Source organism: Scophthalmus maximus, chromosome 2, assembly GCF_022379125.1.
Source record: "Scophthalmus maximus strain ysfricsl-2021 chromosome 2, ASM2237912v1, whole genome shotgun sequence".
Classification (NCBI taxonomy): domain Eukaryota; kingdom Metazoa; phylum Chordata; class Actinopteri; order Pleuronectiformes; family Scophthalmidae; genus Scophthalmus; species Scophthalmus maximus.
In genome coordinates this window covers 26,405,934-26,421,832 of record NC_061516.1, presented here as the reverse complement: position 1 = coordinate 26,421,832, position 15,899 = coordinate 26,405,934, and the positions used below count along the sequence as shown (strand labels likewise).

Below are 15,899 nucleotides of genomic sequence, written 5' to 3'. Positions count from 1 at the left end.
ATCCTGGAGGAGCGGTGGGTGTGGCCTGTCTGAGAGCTGCACCCACTGGACGGTACCAGATGTCAATCACACCGTATCCACGCCCCCTAATACATACGGTGCTTTATGGTCTCTGTGACTGTAAATGGAGCATGATGTACAAAATGAACATGATGTATTGAAGAAGACTTGAAGCCAGAGATTGAACCATAAACTCCTCAGGAAAATGTTTTACTGATGTTATGAATCAAGTGAGAAGTAGAGTCACGTTCTCATAGAGTCGCCCCCTGCTGGTCAGACACATCCATTTTTATGAACAGTCTGTGATCTGCAGTATTGGTGCCAGACATTGAGGAAAAAGGGAAAATGTCAAAAAATCTGATTTTTTTTGGTAAATTTTCAATGTTGTATCTCGTTTGTTTTGGCTCGAGGCGATGTAGGAAATTTGTCTTTTCATTTTAACATGTTCCACCTCGTCTATCTAAATATCCACACACTGCTATTATGGCTAGAAGAGGGGGAGGAAGAGGAAGAGGATGAGGAACAATAAAGTCGGTCACTGCATCAGTCACTGTACAGAGGACAGGCCTCACTGCAAGGCTGTATCCATGGCAACGAGACAGAGCGATAATTATGGGATGAGTCAGCGTAGATAACTTCTTTATCTGTCTGTGTGTGTGTGTGTGTGTGCAGAGTAAAGGGCAGAGCAGGCTTATAAGTTCACTATGTCATAAATTGTCAGGTTGTTGATCATGTACACATCTGTCTGCAGTGTCAACACACACACACACAAACACACACACACACACACACACACACACACACACACACACACACACACACACACACACACTAAAAGGCTTAGGAGAGTCTATTGCAGTGAGTCGTTTACCATCAACCAAGCAGAAAATGAGCACTAACCACTGTTAACTGAGAGGAGGAGAGGAAAGATGAGGGCAGAAGAAGAGGAAGGAGGAGAAGTGAGGTGGAAATAAAAACAGCGGAATGAGATGATGCGAGATGAGGAAGAGGAAGAGTGTAAAAAGGGAAGAAGAGGGTGGAGGTGCCGCAGTGTCGTCAGAGTGTCCTCACCTGAGTCGGCGCTGTACATGTACACGAAGCGGGTCCAGTCGAGCTGCTCCAGCAGGGCCATGAGGGGCTCCTGCAGCTCGGGCCGCAGCTGCAGGACGAACTGGTTGTTGGTCTGGACGGGGAAGGACGGCGTGACGAAGCAGACGTGCAGCGAGCCGCAGAACGACATCAGCATGTTGACCGTCCGCCGGTCGTACAGGCCCATGATGGCGTACACGCCCTTCGAGAACTGGGAGCAGACTGCGGGAGAGAGGGAAGACAGAGGAGTGTTAAGATCATCCCTTCATCAGGTCCCTGATTCATCATCTGATCTATACAAGGATGGAACATTGTCTTGACAAGTCCCCATCGCAAGTTCCCCGAGCCAAAGACGAAGTTTCGTCCAAACCCCAAAGATATTTGAGAAGCTGGAACCAGGAAATGTTTGATAATCATACTTGTCCTCAACATTCCCAACAATGAAAGACCAAGGAGAACGTGAACATGTTTGTCTTCTTTATAAACTTGGACGATTGGGAGCGACAGACCTTCATCTTGTACTGAACCATCAGTGTTCGACTGGTTTATACCCGTGTCACACTTTGTCCATAAATACGACCCTGGTGAAATGATGGGATGGTTTGAAAAGGTATGAAAAGATCCCAACTATAGATGAAACGTCCAAGAGTCAGACCAGGAAGTAGAGGAAACAATCCTTCAGCTGCAGAGCTCAAACAGTCTTTAAAGCTACAGTGTGTAACATTTCGATGCACATATTCACAGACATTGAATATATTGTCCATAACTATGTTCATATATGAGTTAAATATAGTTCCATGAGGTGGACCGACCTCCGTGTGAGTCTCCATGTTTCTACGTCTTGTTGGATACGGTTGTTGAACCAAACGCTCCAGAATATGTCGCGTTCACGTTCAATTTTCAGACGCTGACGGAAACAGGAAATGGAATCAGCGGTGCGCCACCATAAAGTGTCCCCTATCGGACGCTCAGTTTTGTTGCGGTTTGCAACTTTACCACCAGATGCTGCCAGAAAATTAATTAAATTTAAGCCGACAGAACAATACAGATCATGAAATCATAATCTCCACTGTGGACTCGGAAACCACATCTAGAACCAGATTTTTTAAATTTATTTGGATCTCACACATTCACAGAATCAGTCCACTGAATGTTTTTCATCGAGATCCTTGAATGACTCCCAGATAAATCAGTGAAAAATTAAAAGACAACGGTTTTACAGCTAAAATTGTTGTATTGTACTCTCTTGTTTAATCAGCGTCAGGCGACTGTTCTGCACGTCCTCCGCTGTCAGACGCTTGTCGAACGGCACTGTCTCGCAGCAAAGACGCCAGGAAATCAGATGAGGTCGTATAAAGAATGTGATGGTGGATGAACGGGTCGGTCGCAGGACTTTCACTCTGGAGACCGAGCCGATGTCGACTCACAGGCTCAGAGGAAGTCACTTGGATATTTGGTAGTCGAGCAGCCAAAACTTTGAGATCCGTGGTCAAACGTGGTTCTTCCTCTGTCCTGCCACTGTTGGTTCCCATGGAAACAGAGGCCGTCGCTGTTCCTTGGCATCAGCGTCTTTTACTGTGAACCTGCGAGTTCGACGTCTGACCGAGAACCAAATGTCCCTCGCATCGCACCAAAGGTGAAATCTGTGTTTGGAGAGTTTTTCCTTCCTGTCAGTCTTCATCCCTCCGTCCTCCACCTCGTCTTCCAACTTCTGTCCTTTACGTCTTTCTCTCCAGTAATGTCTCCTTTTCTTGTTGTGTGTCTTTTTATTTGCCCTCAGGGCACCAAACAAACCATGTACAGCATCATACTCCGCGATTTCATATTTGATTTACTCCAAATACATTTTGAGGCGATTACGTTTGTCTTATCTTCGTGGTAGACGAGAGTCATTTCTGCAGCCGTGTGGCTGATAAAGTTCAGGCTCCCTGTTTCGCACAAAAAGGCTTCTACGTGGTAAATCTCCCTGTTCACACAATGACTATAATCAAATTACTCTCCGTGCTGAAGCTCCTTCACAGTCGTGGATTAAGTCTTTAAGACAAAATAATACTCAACTGCTGAGGCGCCGCAAGTCGTCGTGTAAATCACCGTCTCATTTCACGCTCCTCTGGGCACAAGCGCAATGGAAACACGTCCGTACTGAAGCATCTGTGGCATCGGCCACTAAACTCCTCATTTGGACAAAAAAAAAGATTGTGACGCGAGGCCCAGACAACTGTCAATCAATCACACGGCCCCCAGAACACTGCCCTGTTTGAGCCTTAAGGGTCTCTTAATTGAAACAACAGAACTGAGACTGGATGTCGTCGTGATGGTCACATTTCACTGACATCTGTTCACGTGTGTCTTTGGATTTTAGGTTTTTAACAAGTCTTCGTCTCACGACTGGAACCAGCTGAAGCTCAGTCTGTGTTTGGTCGTTGTGCTGAAACTGATCAACAACTCACAGATCAATAAATAAAGTTCAGCCTTTTGTGCACTGACAGTCATCTATTCTCAGTGTGTGTGTGTGTGTGTGTTTCTTTGTCCTTTGGCCAGCGCTAACCCCCCCCCCCCCCCAGCAGGCTAGCACTGGAAATAACCGCTCCCTCTGGGGCCGTGCTATCATGCTAACAATAGACGTTTGCCCTCGGGCGGACGCCATCATGCTAACGAGGTGTCTGTCTCCTAGCATTAGCGCTGCCGTCCCACTGGGACGTCGGGCCGCTCCTTCATCAAAGAGGCGGCCGGGGCGGCAGAGAGTCGACAGATGCTCTGAGCTGTGTTGGGAATCTTTGTAGTTATTTGTGTTTGGAGTTTGACCATGTTGCCATGACGAGGGGGGCAGATGTACGAGACACAGGATGAACCAGTGGTTCTAATCTGTGCTAATAAGACGTGAACCGACGACCTTCTGTATCCAGGGAGATACTTTTTACACTTGAGTCACGTAACTTATCACAGTCCTGCTATCTATCTATCTATCTATCTATCTATCTATCTATCTATCTATCTATCTATCTGTCTATCTATCATCTATCCATCTATCATCTATCTATATATCTATCTATCTATCTATCTATCTATCTATCTATCATCTATCTATCATCTATCATCTATCTATCATCTATCTATCTATCTATCTATCTATCTATCATCTATCTATCATCTATCTATATATCTATCTATCTATCATCTATCATCTATCTATCTATCTATCTATCTATCATCTATCTATCATCTATCATCTATCTATCTATCTATCTATCTATCTATCTATCATCTATCTATCTATCTATCTATCTATCTATCCATCCATCTATCTATCTATCTATCTATCCATCCATCTATCTATCTATCAATCTATCTATCTATCTATCCATCTATCTATCTATCTATCTATCCATCTATCTTTCTTTCTATCTATCTATCTTTCTATCTATCTATCTTTCTATCTATCTATCTATCTATCTATCTATCTATCATCTATCTATCATCTATCTATCTATCTCTCTCTCTATCTATCTATCTATCTATCTATCTATCTATCATCTATCTATCATCTATCTATCTATCTATCTATCTATCATCTATCTATCATCTATCTATCTATCTATCTATCTATCTATCTATCTATCTATCTATCTATCATCTATCTATCATCTATCTATCTATCTATCTATCTATCTATCTATCTATCATCTATCTATCATCTATCTATCTATCTATCTATCTATCTATCAGCTTTGACATCACACAAACACACAGGTGTGCACAGATACAAACCAGGAAACTGTAAAACTCATAGTTCCCACAGTGTGTATGACACTGAAGTTGCGTCTGAATCTGATCAGACAATAACAGTCGATCACTCAACAGTTTTTTTCCCCATAAATCCAAAACGGTGATTTGTGAGGTCACAGTTACTGTGACCATAATCAGCTGTGTCTAATTAATCACTGTCAATCAATAAATACTCAGCACTGAGGTTTGGTGACTGACGGACCCAGCTGACCTCCCCCCTCAGCGTCCTCTGGTCAGACATCTCGCTGCTCGCCACCAGGGGCTTTTAGACAGAGCTTTATTTAAACACAGCCCAGAGACGACGGCGACGACAAGCGCCACGGGGCCCACAGCTGAGACCACGTCGTCCCGCAGAGCGCCTCATCCTCCTGACACATCCGTCCACACTGAGCAGCTCGTCCGTCGGAGGTCTGGAGAGGGAAAGAAATGACGAGGGGGTTGTTGTTCGGCTGAAGGGTATTGTGGGTAAATACCGGGACGTCTGATAATCCCCACGACTCCACTGCTGATGCTCCACTGCCGAGGAGACCGGGCCCGGAGACACGCGTCCAGCGATCAGGTCGCTGTTTCACTCTGTCGCTGCGTGTTCCCGTCACCGAGGCGACACTTCCTCAGCGCGACGCCGCGTCAGAACAGAAAACAGAACGAGCTCGGAACACTTGACAGTGACGGTTCATATTTGCTGCTTGTTTCTGTCTGAAGGGACGAAACGCTGAGTTTTACCAGGTCACAGGTCAAAGGTCATAGACAAAGTGTGTCGAGAACCTGGTTCCTTAAAGTGTGATTAAAAAAAAAAAGAAACCCTCAAGACGCTGAGGACAGGAGTTTGTGAGATTCAGGTTTATCTTCCATGACAACCAATGACAGCCTTAAACAAACAAACAATAAAAGTAACACTCATTATTGTCAGTAATACTCAGAATTTACTGTTTCAGAGAAGCTGTTGACCTCAACTCCACCTCAACCACAACAAGAAGAATCCCTGAACTTTTAAACGCGACTCGGAGTGAAGACATTTCACTTCCTGGTTCACAGGTCGCAGAGGTCGACGCTCCGGCGTTCACTTTCACGTACCAGGAGGAACCCGTCTGTGTTTGAGAAAAAACGATCCCCTCTTCCAGAGAGCTGAGTGGCACCGAGCGCTCAGCTCAACCTCCGGCTCTAATTAATGTGTTTAGTAGAGATGCTGAATAATAGATTAAATGGCTGCCTTCCTCAGGGTGATGCAGCGCACACACACACACACACACACACACACACACACACACACACACACACACACAACCACATGGCAATTCACACATCGAGTATAAAGTCATTTAGGCAACTGCTGCCTCCCAGGCATCGATGCAATAATCTCCTGCTGAGAATTGCAACTCTGACACACACACACACGCACACACACACACACAGGGAGATATGGAAGCTTCAACTAACAGTCGCAGATTCAAATCCCATCTGTCTGAACCTCGTCTCCGTTTCCTCCTTGTCTACATTTACATTTCACTCGTCCACAGAGATTCAGGCACAAACCAGCGTCTTTTTTTCATGCCGTAGAAGAAGAAGAAGGAGAAGGAGATATCTATATATCTATAGATATAGATATATAGATATAAATATATATAGATATCTATATATCTATATATATGTATATAGATATCTATATATCTATATATATGTATATAGATATCTATATATATATACAGATATCTATATAAATATATATAGATATCTATATATCTATATATATGTATATAGATATCTATATCTATATACAGATATCTATATCTGTATATATATGTATACTTGAATCTATTATTACCTGAGCTAAGGAGGGTTTGTTTTACATTAACCGGAGGAAGAAGTCTAACGTGGCGGAGCCACTTGATGAACACACTTGGTTATGGGGTCAGATCAGGGTCGGCGTCTTTGTGGGTCAGTTTTAGTTTCCTCCTCCCGCTGCCTGGACGCTGACACTAAAACCCTGCAGTTCACTTCCTCTCTGTTCTTCTTATCTCCCGCGCTTCGCCCCCGTCTGGCGTCTGACGTCGCTCCTGTTTGTCCGACACAACTCTTTCAGATTAGGACTATTAATTGGAGATAATCCCGTTGTCTGCGCTGCTCTGCTCCTCGTGCCTGAACACAGACTCTTCCTCCTTGTCGTCATTTTGCGAATTGTGTCGCTGAAGATAAAAACGTGTTTCCAGGCGAAAAAAACCCACATTTTTCTTTCTTTACAAAAAAAAAGAAACGCTGCACTTTATCCTCATTTCACATTTGAGGCGTTCAACTGAGCGTGAAACTACAAGTGAGACCTCAAGGGCGAAATGTGACCAGCAGCCCACCAGCTCTCCTCCTCCCTCCCTCCATCATCCCTCCATCATCCCTCCATCACCCCTCCATCATCCCTCCATCACCCCTCCATCATCCCTCCATCACCCCTCCTCCCTCCCTCCATCACCCCTCCATCATCCCTCCATCATCCCTCCTCCCTCCCTCCATCACCCCTCCTCCCTCCCTCCATCACCCCTCCATCACCCCTCCTCCCTCCCTCCATCACCCCTCCATCATCCCTCCTCCCTCCCTCCATCATCCCTCCATCATCCCTCTCTTCTCTCTTTCTACCGGGCTTCCCGCCTCAATCTCCCCAGCACTTTGTTTTTTTGGACCAATAAACAATAAATAAGAGAAACTACGGGGAGGGGGGGGCAGAGTCGAGTCCGCCTCAGTCTGTACGCTCCTGATAAGGGAAGGCCTGGCAGTGAGACAGAGGAGCAACACCATTTAATTTTCCCTCCTCCTCCTCCTCCTCCTCCTCCTTCCTCCTCCTCCTCCTCCTCCTCCTCCCTCCTCCTTCCTCCTCCTCCTCCCTCCTCCTCCCTCCTCCTCCTCCTCCTCCCTCCTCCTCCTCCTCTTCCTCCCTCCTCCTCCTCCTCTTCCTCCTCCTCCCTCCCTCCTCCTCCTCTTCCTCCCTCCTCCTCCTCCTCCTCCTCTTCCTCCTCCTCCTCCTCCTCCTCCTCCTCCCTCCTCCTTCCTCCTTCCTCCTCCTCCTCCTCCTCCCTCCTCCTTCCTCCTCCTCCTCCCTCCTCCTCCTTCCTCCTCCTTCCTCCTCCTCCCTCCTTCAGAACCTCTTGTGAATGTTCGCTAATGTGAGTTCGCTGCCTCTTGTGCAGCTGCTGCTCACTGGTCACAGTTTTATGAAGATGCAGAGGAGGTGGTTAACAAATCTTTCTCATTCGAAGTAAATGTCTTCATTTTTTTATCCTCGGCTGTTTGTGTTTGAGTTTTCTCAACTTTGACAAACAAAGTGGCGGAGGTCAGACGATCACTGACTGTATATGAAGACGATCACTGACTGTATATAAAGACGATCAGTGACTGTATATAAAGACGATCACTGACTGTATATAAAGACGATCACTGACTGTATATAAAGACGATCACTGACTGTATATAAAGATGATCAGTGACTGTATATAAAGACGATCACTGACTGTATATAAAGACGATCACTGACTGTATATAAAGACGATCACTGACTGTATATAAAGATGATCACTGACTGTATATAAAGACGATCACTGACTGTATATAAAGACGATCACTGACTGTATATAAAGACGATCACTGACTGTATATAAAGACGATCACTGACTGTATATAAAGACGATCACTGACTGTATATAAAGATGATCACTGACTGTATATGAAGACGATCAGTGACTGTATATAAAGACGATCACTGACTGTATATAGAGACGATCAGTGACTGTATATAAAGACAATCACTGACTGTATATGAAGACGATCACTGACTGTATATAAAGACGATCACTGACTGTATATAAAGACGATCACTGACTGTATATAAAGACGATCACTGACTGTATATAAAGACGATCACTGACTGTATATAAAGACGATCACTGACTGTATATGAAGACGACGAGACGTCTCTTCTTTCTCTCATTGTACAAACAGCTAAAATATCTCAGATTCAAGCGCCGCCATCTTACGCTGATGACGTCATGTGGAGTCAGAGTCTGTGCAGTAGCGATCATGGAGTGGAGGCGTGGTGCCGAGGCCCCGCCCACACACACGCTCTTGACTAATCACAGGTCCACGTCAGCTGTCAATCATGATGTCTGATCCCCGTTTTATTATATCATCAAATAACTAATGAGAATCAAAGTGATCAGACACACGAACCTGCAGCTGAACAGCCAATAAGAAACGTCCCTTTTCTCGGCTCCGACCAGTTTCCTTCACTTCCACTCGTCTTTGCTGACGTGTTGATTTTCAGCCGCTCGGCCTGAACTCATTATTTCACACTGTCAAAAAAGACCAGGGAGGAAAAATGTGTTTTGTAATGTGCAGCAGAGCCTGAGACTGCGTTAACAGGAGGTGACACTCAGGTTGGAGCTCTATTCAGAAACACTGTTACATGCTCTGTTAGACTGAGATGCTCCCTCTCTCTCTCTCTCCCTCTCTCTCTCTCCCTCTCTCTCCCTCTCTCTCTCTCTCTCTCTCCCTCTCTCTCTCTCTCCCTCTCTCTCTCCCTCTCTCTCTCTCTCTCTCTCTCTCTCTCTCTCTCCCTCTCTCTCTCTCTCTCTCTCCCTCTCTCTCTCTCTCTCTCCCTCTCTCTCTCTCTCCCTCTCTCTCTCTCTCCCTCTCTCTCTCTCTCCCTCTCTCTCTCTCTCTCTCTCTGCCCATTCACTTCACGTCTATTCAGTCACCTCCGTTTGATTCAGGCTGATTCGTTGGCATGAATGCGACATCGTGTCGTTTTGCCAAAGCGCCCGACTCCATTTGGGTTCCTTGATAATAGGATGTTTTTATTATTTGCCGCAACAACAAACTCACTCCCACACACACACACACACACACACTCCTCTGGTGGTCGACAGCAGGCCCGTCACTTTCTTTCACTTCCTATTTAAGATTCAGACAAAGATTCAGTCGAATGTGGGACGAAGGAGTTCACATTCAAACTGTGATGACGTGTTTGAATTTTAAAATGCACCATTTGAAATGGCGATGAAAGTTCACCGTGAGCCTCGACCTATTGACCCTCTGAAGATAGTGACGTTGTGTCGTTGGCGAGTACCAGTGGTGAAAGTGTGCTCACAGAGACGCAGAGTCTGAGCACGTGGCGACAGCAACGGTTAAAATACGCTCCGGATGTGTTGAAGGTTCACCAGCACCGACAGACGGGCCCACGTGTTCGAGGCAGCGAGCGAGAGCGCAAAACACAAAGTAAGAGACTTGTTGGTAACATCGATGTCGTCACGAGTTCATCACCCAGAGGGGAGAGTGTCGTCCCCCGGGGACCAAAGAGACATGAGACAAAATCCAGCAGCATTCGCACTCTTCAGTTAAAGCAGCGAGCAAAGTCTGAGCAGAATGACCCGGAGCGTCTGAGGAGCAGCGTGGCTACTTCGTCATATCCAGCTGATAGATGCTAAACAGGGTAACGTGTCACTGGCCCGGTTTAGTTGTTAACTTCAAGAGGAATTTGATCAAAAGAATTTCTCAATTTCGAAAAGGTATTTTTTCATGAAAAGCAAATTCTGAGAAATCTGAATAAGTCATACATTTCGGAGACTTGAGGAGGTAGCCGGGGACTTTGAGGAATGACCTCAGTATTTCTTTACTCCTGTGTGTGTGCTCAGAGATCATACGTGCTGATGTAGATGCAGGTGCGGCGACAGCGGCTGGTAACTGCAGTGGTTTTGGGGCAGAAGGAAACAAGGTCAGCACGTTGTTCCCTGAACGTCCCCTGGAGCCGGAGTCCATTTACTGCTGCTGTCTGCGCTTCCAAAGCCTCGATCCTCCCTTAATCCCAGCTCCGCTGAGCGGCGTCTGATGGTGGAGGAGCGAGGCGCTGACCCGTGACGCTGAGCAGGCGGCACCTTCACGGACCTGCAGGACGCTCACACCGGCCGAGGTGAGCGGGACGCCGAAGCTAACGTTACTTCACATAAACCACCAGAGCAGAATATACATTCACAACGCAGTGGAAAGACACGATACATGGTCAACATCAAATGTGATGAATCTGATCTCTGTTCATTTGTATCTATACAACATTAAACAACTTTGTGTTGAATGGTTCATCAGGGTGACAATTTGAAACTTCATAAATTACCTGTTAAAGTTCCTGTTGATAAATCACAACTTCCTGATGACAAATTACAACTTCCTGTTGATAAATCACAACTTCCTGATGACAAATGACAACTTCCTGTTGATACATCACAATTTCCTGTTGTTAATTTATTTGTATATTATGTATTTATTTTTGTGCCTCTTTTTCTTCATTTAAACTGACCATAACAAGTGAAAAAAATATGAATTAATTCATTTTAAAATAAAACTGATTCTTGCTCATAATATGACGATGATCTTAGTTACCATAGTTACCTCAGCAGCAGTAGTAGCAGTAGTTTTCCCACTTTTACTTCAGAGGTGCACCTCGTCTCAAAAGACCCAAAATCAGACGCAAGAACATTTTATATCAGCCGATAAGAAAAAAATGTGTGAGACTTTTTGTTTCAAATCTGCAGATGAACCAATTCAACAGAAGGACAAGGAACTTTTTCCTTCACATCTGACGTCACGACAACAATGGCGGCAAATCGTCACTGTGACTCGTGAACCATCAACAAAACAGCAACGTAGACCTCAAGACTATCATGCAGCAAAACGACATCTTGTCACAGTCGGCCATGTTGTTTTTGTGTTGAACGCAGGAAATGAGCAACACTTTCTCAATCAAGTCATTTGATTCGGAATTGAATCAAAACAAAAATATAATTTCATGAAGCGGAATCCAGAGAAATCATCTGAACTGACTGTGGAGGAATATCTGCGACAACAGCTGCAGGAAGTTCTGCGTTGATTCATGGAAAACTCCTGTTCATGTCGAAAAGGCAAAATAAGAAAAGTTGGCGAAGCCCACTGGTCTCTGAACTTACAGGCGTAGGTCATGGCGAAGCTGCTCCCCGTGTCCACCATGTCCACCTGAGGCACCAGCTTCGGGACGTCCTGGTGCTGCGCCAGCGCGAAGCGGAAAACTTCGTACTCGTGGGAGCCGGTGGGGAAAAGGCCTCCTGTCGACAAACACAGATTCACATTGAGCGAGAGTTATTTTCAGTTTGAAACGGAAAAGGATAAAGAATCAGAAGAAACTGTGCACATCAGCTTAAAATAAAGAAAGCAATGTTGCTCAGTAGAGTTTAAACCTCCGCTAAGACCCGACAGATAGAAAGACTTAGAGAGAGATAATGTAGATAGATAGATAATGTAGATATATAAATGGATAATGTAGATAGATAGATGATGTAGATAGATAGATAGATAATCTAGTTAGATGGATAATGTAGTTAGATGGATAATGTAGATAGATGGCTAGCCGTGATTCGTCCCGATACTTTATTTCCTACGATGAAACAGTACGGACGACAAAAAGTGTCAGGTAAAAGTAATAACCCATTGTTTATTAATTTAATTATTAATCTAAATGATACAATAATTCATATAAAGTGCAGATTAAAGGGAAAAATAATTAACTGGATTAACATAAAGATTTTTTACAGGCATTTAAAAGGTTGATTTGCTTTTGTATTCTTATTGATTATTTACTCTACAATCTCCTGATTGTTTTTGTCTGTTAAGTAAAGTGTAACTAAAGATGACAGACACACGTAGTGACGTGAAGTATGAGACTATTAAAACAGTAAAATATTAAGCTGCCTCAAAAGTAAATATTTGAATACTTCAGTTAATGTAAGATATTCAATCATGTGAAGATGAAACAAGTCCAGATTAATTTCTTACAGACACACTGGAATCGAAGGAGAAACGTGGATTTTTCTTTTAAATGGACCATGAGGTGAACAACGCTCATGGTCAAGTGATGTGATTTAATTTGAAGCTAATTTCACTTGGCGCTGTTAAACTGGAGAACGTGGGTGTGTTATGGGGATATTAGTGGAAGAGTATAAGATTTATTCATCAGCGATATGAAGGCTGGAAGCCTCCATCTGCTCTGACAGACGGACTCACTGACTCAGTGAACACATCCGGAGAGAAGTGACGTGTGATGCCGTCGGGTTAGAGACTCGTTAATGTCAGAGGTATGATATATGTCATGACCTACAACGTCCCTCAGCTAGAGCTGCAACAGTTAGTCGATTAAACGATTAGTAATCAAATACTAGATTAATCACCGACTCTTTTGATATCGATTAATCTCCACTGAAACAAAAATCTCCTCGTTGAAAAGGGAAACTGGACATTTTGGAACTGAGGTCACTGTGATGAAACTTAACTTCAGCTCCAACAAGAAGATGAACGTCTGTATTGTACTGAACTAAAGTGTCTCCAAGAATAACAGAACCACAGAGCAGAAACACTGTGTTACAGGTAAAAGTCCAAAAGTAGAAGTACTCAGGCTCATGGATGTTCTTCTCTTGTCTTTCTCCTATAACAATTAATCTGACTTCATTTTGTTGATTATATTTTCTTTTTTAAAGTTCTTCATGTAAAAGTGTATTTACTTAAAAGTACAAAGTAGCATCAAATAAAAATACTCAAATGATAAGTGAAGTACAGTTACTTTCCACCGCCGCTGAATCTTCCTGCAAGAGCATATGTGTGTGTGTGTGTGTCAGTGTTTTTTCAAATCTTTGTGCAAATTGAGGATGAATTTAATTTCCTGTTTTCGTTGCCTGCGTGTGGAGACAACGTGTGGAGACAACGGCAGCGCAGCGAGGTTCAGATAAACAGTGTCGTGAAGCAGCATCAGTCAATCTGGAGAAATATAACTGAAATATTGTAAAGACTATTTGGAGGCTGCCATGTCATCATCATCATCATCATCATCATCATCATCATCATCATCATCTCGAACCTCCTGAACGATCCCACAGTGAATATTACAGGAACCATTAAACACACAACAGGGACTTTTTACCTTTGTAAAACGCAACAATATCACTGGAGCGCCGGTGAAACGTGATCAATCAGTTGGTCAATGAAAAGAAAATCAACCGGCAACAATCCTGAAAAGCGATTGATCACTTTAGTCAATCTTCAAATGAAAAAGGACCAAACTTTTCCTTTCCTCGTATATATGACTGAATAAATGAAATAACGCTTGCTGAAGGAAAAAAAACACCTCGGGCTCTGGAGCAAAACAGTGAATTCATAATGTTCTTAATTAAACATTTCATTTTTTTTTAATTGATAGAAAAAAAATAATTGGCATAACAGCAGATTGTGGAAAATAATTATTGTTCGCAGCCTCTTGTGAAATAAATCATTAGAGGAACATTATTACGGGATTATAGTGAGAGACTGGAGGCTACACACACGCGCGCGCGCGCGCACACACACACACACACGCACACACACACACACACACACACACTACGTACAAGTACAAGTACACACAAACAACGTAACTCAATATGGGAAATCATTTGACAGGATTATTGTCTTCACAGATTAGAAAACATCCAAAGTAGGGATATATGCCTCTGTCCATGGTGCTGATATTTATAATATTTCTATATGCCTCTGTCCATGGTGCTGATATCTATAATATTTCTATATGCCTCTGTCCATGGTGCTGATATCTATAATATTTCTATATGCCTCTGTCCATGGTGCTGATATATAAAATATTATGATATGACTCTGTCCATGGTTCTGATATCTAAAATATTATGATATGACTCTGTCCATGGTTCTGATATCTAAAATATTACGATATGCCTCTGTCCTTGGTGCTGATATATATAATATTTCTATATGCCTCTGTCCTTGGTGCTGATATATATATAATATTTCTATATGCCTCTGTCCATGATTCTGATTCTTATCCTATTGTAGTAAAAAAAAAAACACAATGTTACTGTAGTTTCAAGCACCTGAACAAAGCTACGTCACTGTGGGAATATTCTTCTGTTTCTGTTGTTGTGAGAATATTTAAGTTCAAGAGACACAAGATACTGTAAGTCGCAACATGAATTCATGAATACTAATATACTGTATAGCTCACAGAGGGAATCCCGGCTACAGCCGTTTTTATTACAGGAGCTGACTGGGAATTTATATAAACATAATATATATACTGCAAGTCACAACAGGAACATTCCAGCACTAACATTTCATGATGAATATTTTTTACAGGATATAAAATATCAATAAAATATTAATAATTGGAAGTCAATAAATTATTATTTAAAGAAACAGTACAAACAGGAGTTGATAGAATCTCAACACAGTGCGTCATTATGTGGATGCATATGATAATTGATGGGTGTGATGTGAACGCAAATAACCGCCCAGATCACAACATATGAATATGATGTAGAACGTATTTTGGATTCAGAATACATTCTTAGAGGATCATTGAAAATAAAAATGTCCCGGAGCTCCGCTCACTCACCTATGTTGATATTACTTGGGAAACTTGTGCCGCTGCAGAGTCCGAGCAGCAGCAGCAGGAGAGACACCGGGGGGAGCCGCGGACGCATGGTTCCTCCAGCAGCAGCGACAGGAGACGCGGAACAACCGGCGTTAATCCCATTCACACCGAGAGCAGACACAGATCCGCCTCAGCCCGGACACGGACTCACATCCACCGGCAGCTGCGTCAGTCTGAGTCTCAGAGAGAGAGAGAGGGAGAGGTGGAGAGAGAGAGGGGGGGGGGAGAGAGGTGGAGAGAGAGAGAGAGAGAGAGAGAGAGGGGGGGGGGAGAGAGAGGTGGAGAGAGAGAGAGAGAGAGAGAGAGAGGGGGGGAGAGAGAGGTGGAGAGAGAGAGAGAGAGAGAGAGGGAGAGAGAGAGGGGGGGGGGGAGAGGGGGGAGGTAGAGAGAGAGAGAGAGAGAGAGAGAGAGAGAGAGAGAGAGAGAGAGAGAGAGAGGGGGGGAGGTAGAGAGAGAGAGAGAGTTTACTGGCTCTGTTCTACCTCCCTCTCTCTCTCTCTCCCCTTTCTCTGCCTCCTCTTTGTCCACA

At 43.8% G+C, this 15,899-nt stretch overlaps 1 protein-coding gene across 4 annotated transcripts in view; it reads right to left on the bottom strand.

Moving 5' to 3' along the window:
- LOC118300213 (glutamate receptor 1-like) overlaps positions 1-15,576 on the bottom strand; it is a 41,519-nt gene extending 25,943 nt beyond the window's left edge. For all 4 annotated transcript variants that reach the window (XR_007029881.1, XM_035624431.2, XM_047328148.1 and 1 more), the window contains exons 1-3: positions 15,332-15,576; positions 11,853-11,987; positions 1,072-1,311 (exon numbers count right to left, since the gene is read on the bottom strand). Coding sequence is in view for 3 of the 4 variants with exons in the window: in XM_035624431.2 (XP_035480324.2) it covers positions 1,072-1,311; positions 11,853-11,987; positions 15,332-15,419 (463 nt within the window). In the remaining variant the exon portion in view is untranslated. The remainder of the gene's footprint in view (positions 1-1,071; positions 1,312-11,852; positions 11,988-15,331) is intronic.
- Positions 15,577-15,899: the final 323 nt, after the last annotated feature.